This window comes from Galeopterus variegatus, unplaced genomic scaffold, assembly GCF_000696425.1.
Source record: "Galeopterus variegatus unplaced genomic scaffold, G_variegatus-3.0.2 Scaffold4685, whole genome shotgun sequence".
NCBI lineage: Eukaryota > Metazoa > Chordata > Mammalia > Dermoptera > Cynocephalidae > Galeopterus > Galeopterus variegatus.
In genome coordinates, this window is record NW_007730796.1 from 13,498 (window position 1) to 27,917 (window position 14,420).

General features: G+C 39.8%; 1 protein-coding gene across 2 annotated transcripts in view; it reads left to right on the forward strand.

Moving 5' to 3' along the window:
• Positions 1–735: 735 nt before the first annotated feature.
• The window catches only part of KLHDC10 (kelch domain containing 10), a 54,412-nt gene continuing 40,727 nt past the window's right edge, over positions 736–14,420 (forward strand). The window contains exon 1 of one of the 2 annotated variants that reach the window (XM_008588144.1): positions 736–985. In XM_008588144.1, coding sequence (XP_008586366.1) covers positions 820–985 — 166 coding nt within the window. In that variant the 5' untranslated portion in view covers positions 736–819. The remainder of the gene's footprint in view (positions 986–14,420) is intronic. The other variant, XM_008588143.1, reaches the window with a different exon arrangement.

A 14,420-nucleotide genomic window follows, 5' to 3' on the forward strand; every position in this document is an offset into this window, starting at 1 on the left:
GGAGGCTCCGCTGGTGTTGCCCTGTCGCGGGCTGCCGGGACCGGGCTGCGGCAGTCGTTAGCGGGTCATGTCGGCCGCCCAGGGCTGGGACAGGAACCGCCGGAGGGGAGGAGGTGCCGCCGGCGGTGGCGGCGGAGGTAGCGGGGCCGGCGGGGGCAGTGGGGGCAGCGGGGGTCGGGGGACTGGCCAGCTCAACCGCTTCGTGCAACTCTCCGGGCGGCCGCACCTGCCAGGGGAGTCGCGGGACTGTCCCCTCATTTCCCCGCCAGCGAGTCCTTTGTGTGTGTCAACAGTCCGGGAATGGGATCTCAGTCTGCAACGCTGACTGAACACTGCATTGCCCCCAAATGTGTATTATGTAGATATCCTGGTTCTGATTGCAATGTTTACGGGAAAGAATTCTTGAACGCTAACCGTCCCTGGAGTGCCGGCCGCAGCTGGGAGCCTTTCCGCAGGCGTGGCCTCGCTCGCTCGGCCTTCAATTGGCCCGCCTGACCCCAGGAATCGCGGCGCCGCGGGCTTTGCTCAGCGCGGTGGATGCGATGGTTGAGCGGCTGCTTCTGCCTTCCTCTCCCCCTACTTTTTTTTTATCCATAGCTATGGTTACCACGTCTCTCTCCGCCTCCCTCCGCCAACTAAGAAGACCACTGGCCATTGGCTGCCTGTCACCAAGGCGCTCAGTGATTGGGCGCCGGGGGGTGCGGGTGCTCCCCCCTTCACCGGTCTCCCGGGTCTCTTGAGGAGCCCAGGAAGGAGGCTCCGCTGGTGTTGCCCTGTCGCGGGCTGCCGGGACCGGGCTGCGGCAGTCGTTAGCGGGTCATGTCGGCCGCCCAGGGCTGGGACAGGAACCGCCGGAGGGGAGGAGGTGCCGCCGGCGGTGGCGGCGGAGGTAGCGGGGCCGGCGGGGGCAGTGGGGGCAGCGGGGGTCGGGGGACTGGCCAGCTCAACCGCTTCGTGCAACTCTCCGGGCGGCCGCACCTGCCAGGTGAGTCGCGGGACTGGGTCCGGACAGCTTGCTGGCGCGGCGGGAAGGTGACTGCTACCTCTTCTTTTCTCCCTGCCTTTCTTTTCCTTAGGACGAGGAAAGGCAGGCCCCACGCAAAGCACAGGGACTGGGGATCAGAGAAAGGGAAGGTGTCTTTGAGGTCAGGGAGGGAGCAGGAGCACAACGAAGAAAAGTGTTATCGCTCTGTTGGAAGCTCTGTGCTGAGAGTTGTGTTTTCTTTTCAAAGGAGAAGCTGCTGTCTCATGGACATTCCCAAATGTTCCCAGTCTTACTCGGTTCTCAGTCTCTCCCGCAGCTTGATTTTGTTAAAGAAAGATGTTGGCGCCTAGCTGTGGGAAATTATTTCAAAAAGAGTGCTAAATTACGAAGAGAAGAGGGAAGAGTATTCCAAAGGGTGATTTTGTAAAAAAATCCCCGAGTGCGTAAGAGTTAGACATTCTAAAACGGAATTAAGGGGCGGGGTGGGGGATGGGGAGGGGTCGGGGGGTGTCGTTGGTTGGGGAGTGTATGGGAAAGAGATCCAAGAGAATTAGGGAAAACTAATTGAATTGTGATATTTTGGAATGTCCAGAGACAGAACGGATAATGGTATCCAGATTTTAAGGGGAGAAAATGACGATCAAGAATATACTTAGTGTCAAAATTATCCTGTGTCTACAATGTAAAAACAGACGACTGAGAATTGGAAAAATGGACCATATGCAATTACTTCACGTTTTGGCTTACGATCCTTGAGTTCAGATGCCTTAAAAAACAAATTAAAATCAGGTCGATATGTGTGAATTTTGAAAAGGTACATTTGTTAAGTGAATATTTAGTCTAGTAGAAGGAAGGGAGGAAATTAATGCACAGAATATCAAATATATTGGGAAAGCTTTTTACTAGGAAGGAACTATCAGGAATGATATGTTAATTATTCACCATGTTTTTTGTGAAATGTTGAAGTTGATTATATCAGTGATATATTTGTTTAGCCGATGAGTTTTGAGAACATGATGGTTTTTGAATTGTGTTTACATCTGTGCCTGATACTTATACTTCTAGGTAGTCAAAAATTATTATTTGATTAATTCGAAGATAAAGGGAATTTTGTACAATTGCTTATGTTTGTGATAAGGTTATTGATGTGTGCTAGAAATGAACATTAATCTCTATATATGAGCCATTAAAATTAAATTGAGGCATTTGTAAGTAGCCAAATATATAATATACCAGGAATTGGGTTAGAGATGATAGTATCAGGCTAGGCATCCTAGAATTGCTAAATATGTTATTGTTAACATGAAAAAGAAAAAAGAACTGTTTTTTCTTACCCCCAAATTAATAACAAAAACTTAGACTTTTGTGTATTGACAGCTTAGAAGATAAATCTCTTAGCAAGGACTATCATCAGTTTGCCCTCTACTACTGCAATCTTTAGGTCTTTGATCATGGATTAATTATTATACCATGGGCTTCATGTGGGTACTTCCAGACTCCCAGAATCTGGTTGGTGCACTTCCTCACTGCCACCACCTGATGGCAGTGTAAGCCATGATTTCTGATAAACTGTGGGGTTATTTCTGCATTCCCTTAGCACACAAGGCCAAGACTAGCCATGTGTCCAGAGGTAAAGATAAACGTGTCTAAACTGAAAATTTGTGAAGTGGGGTCATTTTCTGCTTCCTTCTCCCCTTGATTGACACTTCATTCCTCCTTCCCCATCCTGTGTTTCCCTCACTCTCAAAATTGGGAAACATCTCATATCTCAATATATACTTTGAAATTCTTTCATACCAGTTCTTTCACAGGTATCACATTTTAAGCCTTGCTTTCTAGGTTCTGTTTTTAGATATTTAAATGTCTAGGCCTGTTTTATGGCTGACACTGGAGGTGAAACTTTTTTTTTTTAAGTGTACTATAGCTAACTTTCTCTCTCTTTTGACCTTTAATACCATTTTCTATTTTTCATCCTTCTCTGCCAAGGGTTCCGTGGGCTGAGTACCCATGACCCTTTCTTATTTTTCACATCGCGACCCTCCATCCAGCTCTCAGTGAAACAGAACAGCACAATGTGGTCTTCTTGGAAAGTTCTCTCTCTTTCTGTGATAGCATCCTTTTCCATTCAGTTATGCAAACCTGAAACTTGGGCATTTTCCTTAACATTTTCTTCTCCCTTGCACTTTAGGTGTGATCAGGCACCAAGTCCTATTGATTTCACATCTGTCCTAACTCTAGTCCGTGCTGCTGTCATTCTTCACTTAGGTCTCCTGCAGTAGCTTTCTAAGCAGTCTTTGTGCTTCTAATCTTGTCCTCCAATTCATATAGCACACTTATCTTTTGCAAGCACAAATCTGTTCTTTTTTCTGTCTACAACCTTTTACTGGCTTTTCATTGCTTTTATGATAAGGCAAAAATCCTTAATGTGGCCTAAAAGGCACCACATGGTTTGTCTCCAGTTAATCCTACATTATGTTCTCTTGTTCTTTGATCTTTTTCCACCTCCTTGGATGTATCATGCTCCCTCCTGCCATAGGACCATTGCATGTGCCGTTCCATCATCCAGGAAACTTCTTATTTTAACTCTCTTCCATTGTATCCTAACTTAATCATACTGTTTTTTCAGGGAGGTGTTCCCTGACCTTTCTGACTTGGTCTCTTTGTATTCACGCTCATAGCATCATGTGGTTCTCCTTGGGCATACTTATCATTTGTGTGTGATTCCTTGATATACACGATTTGATACTCTTGAGATATATATATAAGGGTACTTCAGAAAGTTTACGGAAAGATTCATATTATCTTTCAGTTCTATTTTTTCATGAACTTTTTGAAGTACCTTCGTATATTTCTAAAAGATGTATATGCACACATATACATAAATATACACCACACTCATGTACATATATATTTTAAAATTCTAAATTAATACATTGGCATTATGTGTAAGACATTATTGTCTAGTGAATTTGATTGATTAGTGTGGTTCAATCCCCTTAAGCCCCACTGACGCTGGACAAATGGATAAAATCAAGTTCTTAAACATTTAAAGTAGTGGACTAGATGGTGCATCCATTGTGACAGCACAAATGCTATTTTGTGAAACCCTGTTCGAGCAGCTTGCGTTTCTGCTGTTTTCTAAACTACAGCAGTGATAATGTGTTTGTCCCATAGGCCAAGAAATTCATACCTTCTTAGTACTGGATTTTCAGTACTCATAATCTTTATACATCCAGTAAAGAATAGGGAACAGTGATATTAGTAGAAAAATATGCAGAATAGAGCTCAGGAGCAAGGGAGTCATGGGGGTAATGGGATCTAAGTTGCTGTTGTGATGTAACTGTGTGTTTCATTAAATACCACGTATTAGCTGGGAAAACAGTTAAATATTGCTGCTGACATAGGACCTGGAAAACTGACCAAGAAAGAGGAGGAAAATGTAACAATTGGTAAAGCTGGGTAAACATAATACTGACGTCTGTTTTTTTTGGCGGCTGGCCGGTTTGGGGATCCGAACCCTTGACCCTGGTGTTACCAACACCATGCTCTAACCAGCTGAACTAACCAGCCAGCCAGGTATTGAGGTCTTAAAGTATTGACGTCTTAAATAAGTGATACGTGTAAAATCCAAATGGTACAAAAGAGCATATGGTAAAAGACAAGTTTTCCTTCTACTTTGACCCCCAGCTAATTGGCTTCCTTTTCCTAGAAGCAACCGGTGATAGATTTCTTGTATATTTTTTTCCAGAAGAGGGTGTGTGTGTGTGTGTGTGTGTAGAGGAAAGGGGGGAGGGGGGAGGGAGGGAGGGACAGAGAGAGAGAGAGAGAGAGTGAGAGAGAGAGAGAGAGAGAGATGGTAGCATTCCTTTGTTTGGATGGGCATTTAAAATGTTTACAGTCTTACACAAATAGTGATACAATTAATATTCCTGTACTTAATGTAATTTTGCACATGAGAGTGAATCTGTCTTTAGGATAAATTCCTATAAGTTCAATTGATGAGTCAAAGGATATAGACTATTTAAACTTTGATAGTTACTGTCGAATTGCCCTCATAGAGGTTGTACCAGTTTATGTTCCACTGTCCATGTGGCTTCTTTGTTCCCTTGGTAGCAGAGTGGGTTATCAGACGTTTTTTTAATTGTCAATTTAATAGGAATTTTTCTTTATACATCTTCTCAATTTTATTTTTCTTTATACATCTTCTCAATATGTGTTGGAGCCATATTTGTTTCCTTTATCTATAGTATTAGTTCATAGGTTTTGTTCATCTGTTTATATTTTTTGTTCATTTTTCTATTGGGATGTTTCATACTGTGTGTAGGAACTTGGTGCTTTAAGGAAATTAGTTTTAGTCTTTGACATATGTTGCAGATATTTTTCACAATTTTTTGTTTGTCTTTTGACCTTATGGTATATTTTTTCAGCAGAAATTTAAAAATATGTTGTAGTTAAATTTATCAACCTTTTTTTGGATTCTAGGTTTTATGTCATAAGAAAGGCCTTCCCTATTTCAATATCATTTCTAATTAAAATTAAGATGAGTATTCTTGTGTTTTCTCCTGATACTATTATAATTTTATTTTTAAGTTGATTGAGCTTATCCATACAAAATATAAAAGTTTAGTAAAGTATTGCAGTAGGAATCCAACTTTATTTTTCTTCCAGGTGGCTACCCATTTATCATGGTATCCTTTATTAAGTTGTCTACCTTTTCCCTACTGATTTAAAATGTTGTTGTCTATTGGTATACTTAGTTCCTACATACAGTTTGGGGTTATTACTGCATTTTTATTCTTTCATTGATCAGTTTACCTATTTATACCTAATGACCTCATTCTTTGGTTATCGTCCTCCCTCGATCTACTTCCTAGGGTTTTCCTTATTTATTTTTCCATTAAACTTAAAATTAGCTAATCAAGTCCTCCTCCTTCATCCTGTTGGTATTTTCCCATTGGTTTTACATTATATTTATTGATTGATTTAGAGAAATTGACATTTTTTTGAGTTTAAGAACAAGGTCTCTATTCATTTCTTCTGTTCAAGAACAGGATATATATTCATTTCTTGTTCAAGTCTTCTTTTGCATCCCTCAGTAACATCTTAAAGCTTTTTTCATATTCACCTTTCACATTTCTTGTTAAGTTTATTCCTTGATATTTTATTTATTTTTTTGTTACCATTGTAAACGGGGTTTCTAATTCTATTATATCTTTTATCTGGTTGTTTGAATATGGGAATGCTGTGAATTCCTGAGTATTAATTTTGTACATAGCCACCTTTGGAATTCGAATATTATCTGTAATAGATTCCCAGTTGTTTTCCTAGAAAAAATAGTTGCAGTTAAATAATCATATCATTACCAAGTAATGATAATTTTTGTACTTATTTCTTTCTTTTGTCAAATTAATTTGGCTAGTACTTTACAAACATATTAAACAATAAGATAGTAGTGGATCTTTGTCTTATTCCTAACTTCAATAAGATGTTTTTAATGCATTCCTATTGAGATTAGATCTGGCTTTAGACTTCAAGTGTATGTATTTTTATCATGTTAAGTATTCAGTCATTACCATTTTTAAAGTTTTTTTTAATAAATAGAAGCATCTATGGGAATTATTATGTACTATTTCTCCTTTGAGCTGCTGTGGTGGTGGATTGTACTAATAGATTTATTGTTACTGAACCTTCCTTGTGTTTCTGAGTAAAATCAGTTTGTCAAGGTGGATTATAATTTTAAATGTGCTTCTAGGTTCTATTTGCTAAACTAAGAAATTTTGTATCACTCCTCACAAGCTAAATTGCTTTTTAGTTTTCTGTGTGTTATTTTTGTTGGATTATGCCACTTTCATAAAAATTATTTCAAAGCTTGCTTTCTTTTTCTATGCATTTTTTCTTCTCTTCTATTAAATGGCATTGAAGTTAAAGGTTTGGTTGAATTCCTCATGAAATCATTTGGATCTTGTGTTTTGGGGGGAGGGGAAGGGGAGTAGTTCTTGGACAGTTGTATCTACTGTGATAATCTGGCTGCTTACAATTTGTATCTTTTGGGGGGAGCTTTGATAATTTATATTATCCTAGAAAATCATCCACTTAATCCATATTCTCAAAATTATTTGTGTGAAGTTGAGCAAGGTATTCTTTTATGATTTAAAAAAAAAAAAATTTTTTATCGTTTAAAGTTTTTTTTTTTTTTTTTACATTCTAAGATGTTGTGGAGCAGAGTGGGGGAGGGAGAGAGGAGAAGGGGAAAGGAGATAGGGTGGGAGGAGGAAGGATGGGGGACATGGGTGAGGCCTGAAGCACCTCCTTCATTCCTGCAGGGGAGACAACAGGTCTTCCAGCGGTGGCTCAGTTCCTTGCTGGGCTGGATGTAGATGTCAGGGGTGTGTGGCTGAAGCCCATGTCCCCCCACCACTCTGGCTTGGGAGCCCAGGGTGCTTCCTGTGGTGGCTCAGTGGTCGTTGCGGGGCTGGTTGCAGGTGTTGGGAGGTGTGGCTGAGGCCCAAGGCCCCCCAGTGCCTCAGCTCCAGAGCCCAAAGTTGAGCAAGGTATTCTTTTATGATTTTTTCTTTTTTTTTTTTTTGTCCTTTTTGAGATCGGCCGCACCGCGCTCAGCCAGTGAGCGCACCGGCCATCCCTATATAGGATCCGAACCCGTGGTGAGAGCGCTGCTGCGCCCCAGCGCCGCACTCTGCCGAGTGCGCCACGGGCTCAGCCCTTCTTTTATGATTTTAAAAAAATTTCCTGTGACTATTTACTCCTTATCACTTCTTATTTTGTATATGTGAAGCCTTGTCCTTTTTTCTTGTTCATAAGCAGCTCCTGGAATTTTAAAAAATTAGGTCTATTATTTTCTCTCTTTTCTTATTTATTAATTTTTACCTGTCATTGTTTTAAATCCATCCAGTAGCTTTCCATAGATTTATTTTGTGGTTGTTTTTCTATTTTCTTATGTTGGATGCTTGGTGTTTTTTTCATTCTTCTCAAGTGTTTGAATTATAAGATTTTTTTCTGAGCACTTTTTTAGTTGTGTCCCATAGGTTGTAGGCTTCTTATTGTAGTTATTTCCTAAATATTTTGCCATCCCATTTTTGATTTATCTTCTTTAACACAGAGTAATCCTTTTTAATTTTTTCTTAAAATTTACGTTTATATTCTTTTAAAAGTAGCTTTGTTGAGATATAATTCACATGCCATACAATTCATCCATTGGAAGTGTACAAGTCAATGTTTTTTAATATATTCACAGATATATGCAACAATCACCACAGTCCATTCTAGAACATCTTATCACCTCAAAAAGAAACCCCATATCCTTTAGCTGTCACCTGCTTATTCTTCTGTTCCCTTCTGTTTTAGTCCGTTTTGTGTTGCTATGACAGAATACCTGAAACTGGGTAATTTATAAAGAAGAGAGGTTTATTTGGCTTATGATTCTGGGACAGCTGCATCTGGCATGGGCCTCAGGCTGTTTATACTCATGGCGGAAAGTGGCAGGGAGCTGGCGGGTACAAGAAGATCACATGGCGAGAGGAAGCAAGAGAGTGAGAGGAGGTGCCAGGGTCCTATAAACAGCAAGCTCTGGCAGGAGCTCTAGTGAGAACTCACTCATTACTCCCCCCTCCCCCAGGGAGTGCATTAATCCATTCATAAGGGATCCGCCCCCATGACTCAATCAGTTTCCAACACTACCACATTGGGGATCAAATTTCCACCTGAGTTTTGGAGGGGACAACACATCCAAACTCCATCACCTTCCCCTACCCTGATTCCCCAGTCCTAAGCAACCACATATCTACTTTCTGTCTTTAGATTTCCCTATTATGGACTTTCTCACATGAATGGTGGTCTTTTGTGTCCAGCTTCTTTCACTTTGCCTATATAATGTTTTAAAGGGTCATCATTATTGGTTATTTTATCAGGTAGGATCTGTTTCTCCTTAATTTACAATATGCATAACCTTTAGGTTTTTTTTTTTTTTTCTAGCTTAATGGCCTACTTTACTTCTCTCCTTCACAGCTAACTTTCAGATAGAATAGAGTCTATTTTAATTTCTTTTAAGTTTTTTTTTTTTTTTTGACCAGTAAGGGGATCGCAACCCTTGGCACGGTGTGGTCTGCACCACGCTCAGTCAGTGAGCGCACCGGCCATCCCTATATAGGATCCGAACCCGCGGACTCAGAGCTATCAGCACCGCACTCACCCGAGTGAGCCATGGGGCCGGCCCATCTTTTCAGTTTTTCTTCTCTTTACTCTATTGCAGTCTCACTTCTGCCTTAATTGTTCCACTCAAGTGCTCTTGCTAGGGTAATAACTTCCTGATTGCTAAATCCAATAGATATCTCTTAGTCTTCATTCTACTGAGCTTCCCTTAGAATTTGATTTTAAGTACCTCCTGTGCTAGACCCTGGGAATACATAATTAAATAAAGTCCCTATTCCTACAGAGCTCTTAGTTACTCATTTATGTCTTGAACTTCTCATTAGTTTTTCTTTATCCACCCCGTAATATTGGTATCCAAGAGTTTATCTTCTTTTGTTTGTTTTTTTCCCTTCTTACTCTTATATTTACCCTGAGTGACATCATTAACATTCTGACAACGTCTAAATCTTTCTCCAGCCTAGACCTCTCTTCTTGGCCTTTTTGCCAAAGACCAGTAGACATTTCTACCAAGTGACTGATGAGAACCTTAAATCCAACATGTCCAAAAAACAATTTCATCATCTTTATTGCCAAACCTGTTTTTCTTCCTGGGCTCCTTATCCTGACTAATTTAATGGCTACATCATCAATTTAGTGAGTCAAGCCAGAAGCCTGGGAATCCCATTAGGTTCCTTCCCTTTACTCACCTCTTATCCAGTTGGTCACAAAGACTTGTTGATATTTACTCTTTGCCCTAACTTCTATTTGTTCCTTTCTACCTCTCAAACCTCATCATTTATGTCTCATTTTATAATTTAGCTATATTGAAGTATTTTCAGTTAGTTGCCTTAAATTCTTCTTGGAACAAGGGAGGCTGGGAGGGAGAGATTTAAAAAAAACCCAAAACTTGTGATTTCCTGCAATACCAAGTTACCATGTGACCTGAGCTGCCCATCATGAACTGGGTGTTAATCTGACCCAGCAAGCCATAAGGTTGGGCATGCATAGCAGCACTCAATCATCAAATGGAAATAGTATACATGTGATTGGCCCAAGCAAGTGCTGAAAACACAAGTAAGTTACATGAAGTGGCCCATAGTTAAGTGTTCAGTTTCTACTAAGGCCCAGTAGCAGGCTAAGAGCTGTTTCTCAAAAGGAGCGTAGTTAGGGCCCGCCTGGTGGCGCACTCGGTAGAGTGCGGTGCTTGGGAGCGCAGCGGCGCTCCCACCGAGGGTTTGGATCCCATATAGAGACCGGTCTGCTCACTGGTTGAGCGCGGTGCGGGTGCGACACCGAAGGTTGTGATCCCGTTGCCAGTCGCGGTTCGGGCACGACACCGAGGGTTGCAATCCCGTTACCGGTCACAAAAAAAGACAAAAAGGAAAAAAAAAAAAAAGGAGCGTAGTTATCTGTGGATGAAGGCAGGGCCTTCCTCCAAAATCCTAAGGGTCTCCACTGTGATTCACCTATGGGGACCTGCCAAAGGTTCCAAATGGCATGCTTGTATACCACTGACAACTCGAGGACCATTGGTTCTGCTGGATCATATGGCCCAAGGGAGAGCAGCTTGCACAGCAGCCTGAACCTGTTGCAGAACCTTCTCCTGTTCTTGATGAATTTGTATTTATCATTTCTTCTTCCAAGAGTCTTCTAATTGTCTTCTAAGACCCATCCAAGTATACTTTAGTCTATATAGCGTTTTAAAAATTCTCTCTTTTAATACAGATAGTTTACATCGATTGAGTAGTTACGGGGTGTCTGGCTCTGTTCAAGGTGTTTTACAAGTATTAATTTATTTAATCCTAATAACCTTGGAGGTAAGTAATTTTTCATCCCCTTTACCAATGAGGAAACTAAGGCTTAAAGATATTTGTCCAAAGTATAAATGTCAGGTTTAGGATTCAGACTCTGCTTCTTTGTGCCATCACTTTCTTTTGTACATGCAAAGAATCACAGTAAGTACACTGAATTCCAATTATTTCTTTTTGAACAAATCTGCTTACTTGCTATGGGCTTCTTAAAGGGAAAAATAAGGTCTTATTATCTGTCATCTTCAATGGAGGCTAGAACACTGCCTGGCTTATAGTAGGCTTTTTGTAAATGTTTATTGAATTAGTTGGTAATTGTTAATATCCATAGTTATTCTTGCAAGAGAGTTGAGTTTAAGTTATTTTCTTTTTTTTTTGGCAGCTGGCTGGTGCGGGGATCCAAACCCATGACCTTGGTGTTATAAGGCCATGTTCTAACCAACTGAGCTAAGCAGCTAGCCTGATTATTTTCCGTTATTTAAATATAAATACATTTTATTTTTTACCTAGAAGTTTAGCATGTACAGTTTTTGAATGGCTTTTTCAAATACTTTTTAAAAGTACAACTTTATGCTGATTATTATAATTGTACCATCCTTCCATCTGTGCCTTGATTCTGTTCCCTCCTACCTTTTCAGAAAATTTACATTATTATCTCTTTTCTGTCTTATGTCTTCTACCTCTTTATCTCCATTAAAACCTTCCTAGAGCACTTGAACTTGCCAAATTCATGAAAGCATTGACTAGAGTTTCTGTCTTCATTGCTGTACCTCCCCATGACTTTTCTGAAACAGCTCTTGCTAAAGCCACAAACAACTTATGTGTGTCAAATCAAATAGATGTTTTTTAAAATCTCAATCTGACTTGATCTCTCTTCGTTTTGAAACATCCTTTTCCCTTGGCTTCCCTGGTAGCAGATCTAGTTTTCTTTTTATGTGTCTGGACTCTTATTCTTAGTCTTCCTTGTCAACTCTTTCTCTTCTCCCATAACTTTCTATATTTGAGTTCTCAAGTCTTGGTCCTATGCTCTTGCCTTTCTCATTTCAGCTTGTTTGAGATGTTCTCTTCCAAATCCATGGTTTTCAGTTTTTATCCATATGCTTATAAGTCATACCACTTTGTAACTTCTGCCCAGATCTCTCTTTTGAGGGCCATAAACTTGCTTTCTTCATATCTCCACTTACATGCCTTATACCCCTAAAGTCCAGCATATCTAAAACTGAATTTGTGATCTTTCTTTATTTTAAAGGTGATGGGTAGCTACTGGATCATTTTAAGCAGGGGAGTGATGTGATATGATTTACGTCTTCTAAAGATCCCTCTAGCTGCTGGTTGGAGAATGGATCGTGGGAGATGGTAACAGTGAAGCATGGAGGCCATTTAGACTATTGCAGTACTCTACTAAAAAAGGTGATGGTGGCTTGGTCTAGGGTATGGTGGTGTAGGTGTTGAGAAGTGGTTTAATATGAGATATATTTTGAAAGTAGCATTAACAGGCTTTGCTGTGAGTTATGAAGGAAAGAGAGGAATCAAGATGACTTCAAGTTTTTATCCTTGGCAGTTGGATGGAGGATGATGTCATTAAATGAGATGGAACAGACAGAAGGAGCAGGACTGTGGGGGTAAATCAAGAGTTTTGTTTTGGCTATGTTAAACTTGAGATGCCTATTTGACCCCCAAGTAGAGGATACAGGTTAGGCAATCTTCAAATATAAATCAAACTCAAGGAAGATGGGGAGGCTCAAGATGTAAATTTTGGAATTATTAGTATGCAGATACTATCTAAAGCCATTGGACTGGATGAGATCACCAAGGAAGATTTTTAAAAAATTGGGCAGAAGACTGTAACTCTTGAAAGTGAGAAGGAAAGGAGAAGCAAGCAAAGAAGGCAGTAAGAGAGGAGGAAGACCAGGACTGCTTGGTTTCACAGAGGCCAAAAGAAGAAAGTGTTTTAAGAGGGAGGGAGAGGTCACCTTGTCGGATGTGCCCGAGAGCTTCAATAAGATGAGGTTCTAAAATGGTGGAATATTAAAGTTGTTGCAGTTACAAAAAAAAAAAAAAAAAGAAAGAAAAAGGGGGAACCTGTACTACTATTAGTGCAGTACTATAGGTTATCATTGTGGGTATAGTAGGCTTTTGTGGGCTGACATAGGGACCTATTAACTATTTCTAATATGGGAAAATATATTCAGAATTTTGAATCACAAAATGACATCATACATAACTTAGAATTTTGAAATGCACCTAATTTTTAATTAGGCTTTTTAAATTATGCTTTTTAAGGCTTACTTTGTTTATTCTCCCTGATCTATTTTTTTGTTTTGTTTTGTTTTGTTTTTTGTTTTGGTGGTCGCTGGTAACAGGGATTAAATCCTGGACCTTGGTGTTATCAACACCATGCTCTAATCAACTGAGCTAACTGGCTAGCCCTTCCCTGAACTATTTTTAAGGACATCCCCTACTTTAAAAAAAAAATCTTTAGTGGTTTTGAATCCTCAGTATCATTAGGCTTTTGCCAATATTTATACTGGGCAAGCTTGTGAAACACATAAAAGTTATGCTTACTTAAATACGTAAGTATGATTTCCTGTTATTTAACTTATCCTGCCCCCCACCCCCAGTTTTTTTTTCCATTAATTTTTTAAACTGAGAATACATAAACATGGTAAAATCAAATAGTATGCAAGGGGGAAATAAGTCTCCCTTCCACCTGAGATCCCTAGTTCTCTAGGCTTTCTGACCAGAGGTATTATCTGTTAGAGTTTCTGGTGTACTTTTCCAGAAATAGAATTTGCATAGATATGCATATAGATATGTTGTTATTTTTATTTTTAAACAATTTAGAGTACAACATAAAGGATTCTTTTCTGTACCTTTTTTTTAAAATTTAAAATGTATTTTGGGGATTATTCTCAGCACATTTAGATTTATTTCATTCTTCTTCATGGCGGAAAATATTGTACTGTATGGAGGTACTATAATTTACCAGCCACCCAACGGATGGATATTTAGATTGTTTCTGGTTTCTGCTATTTAAAAACATTGCTGTAATGCATAGTGATAAATATTGCCAACTTGCCCTTTAGTATCTGTGTTTTTAAAGTTTTCTTTAAGTTACAGCACTTCAAAACTCACACTTATACTTATCCTTTTATTTTACTCAACTTTGCCATCTAGCTAGTCTTTTAAAGTCCTCCTTATGTTTTATCCTCATAATATTTTAGCTGGGCATTTTTGTAAACATTTACTCATAACCCAGTGAGGAGATACTATTGTTGTCCCCTTTTTTATAAATAAGGAAGCTGAGGCACAGAGGATAAGACCTTTTCCAAGGACAGACATACGTGACTAGCAAGGTACAGAGCCATGATTTGGACCCAGGCAGTGTGGTGGGTGCTCTTTTTTTTTTTTTTTTGTCTTTTTTTCCGTGTCCGGCAACGGATCGCAACCCTCAGTGTTGCCCCCGTACCGGACCGGGGACC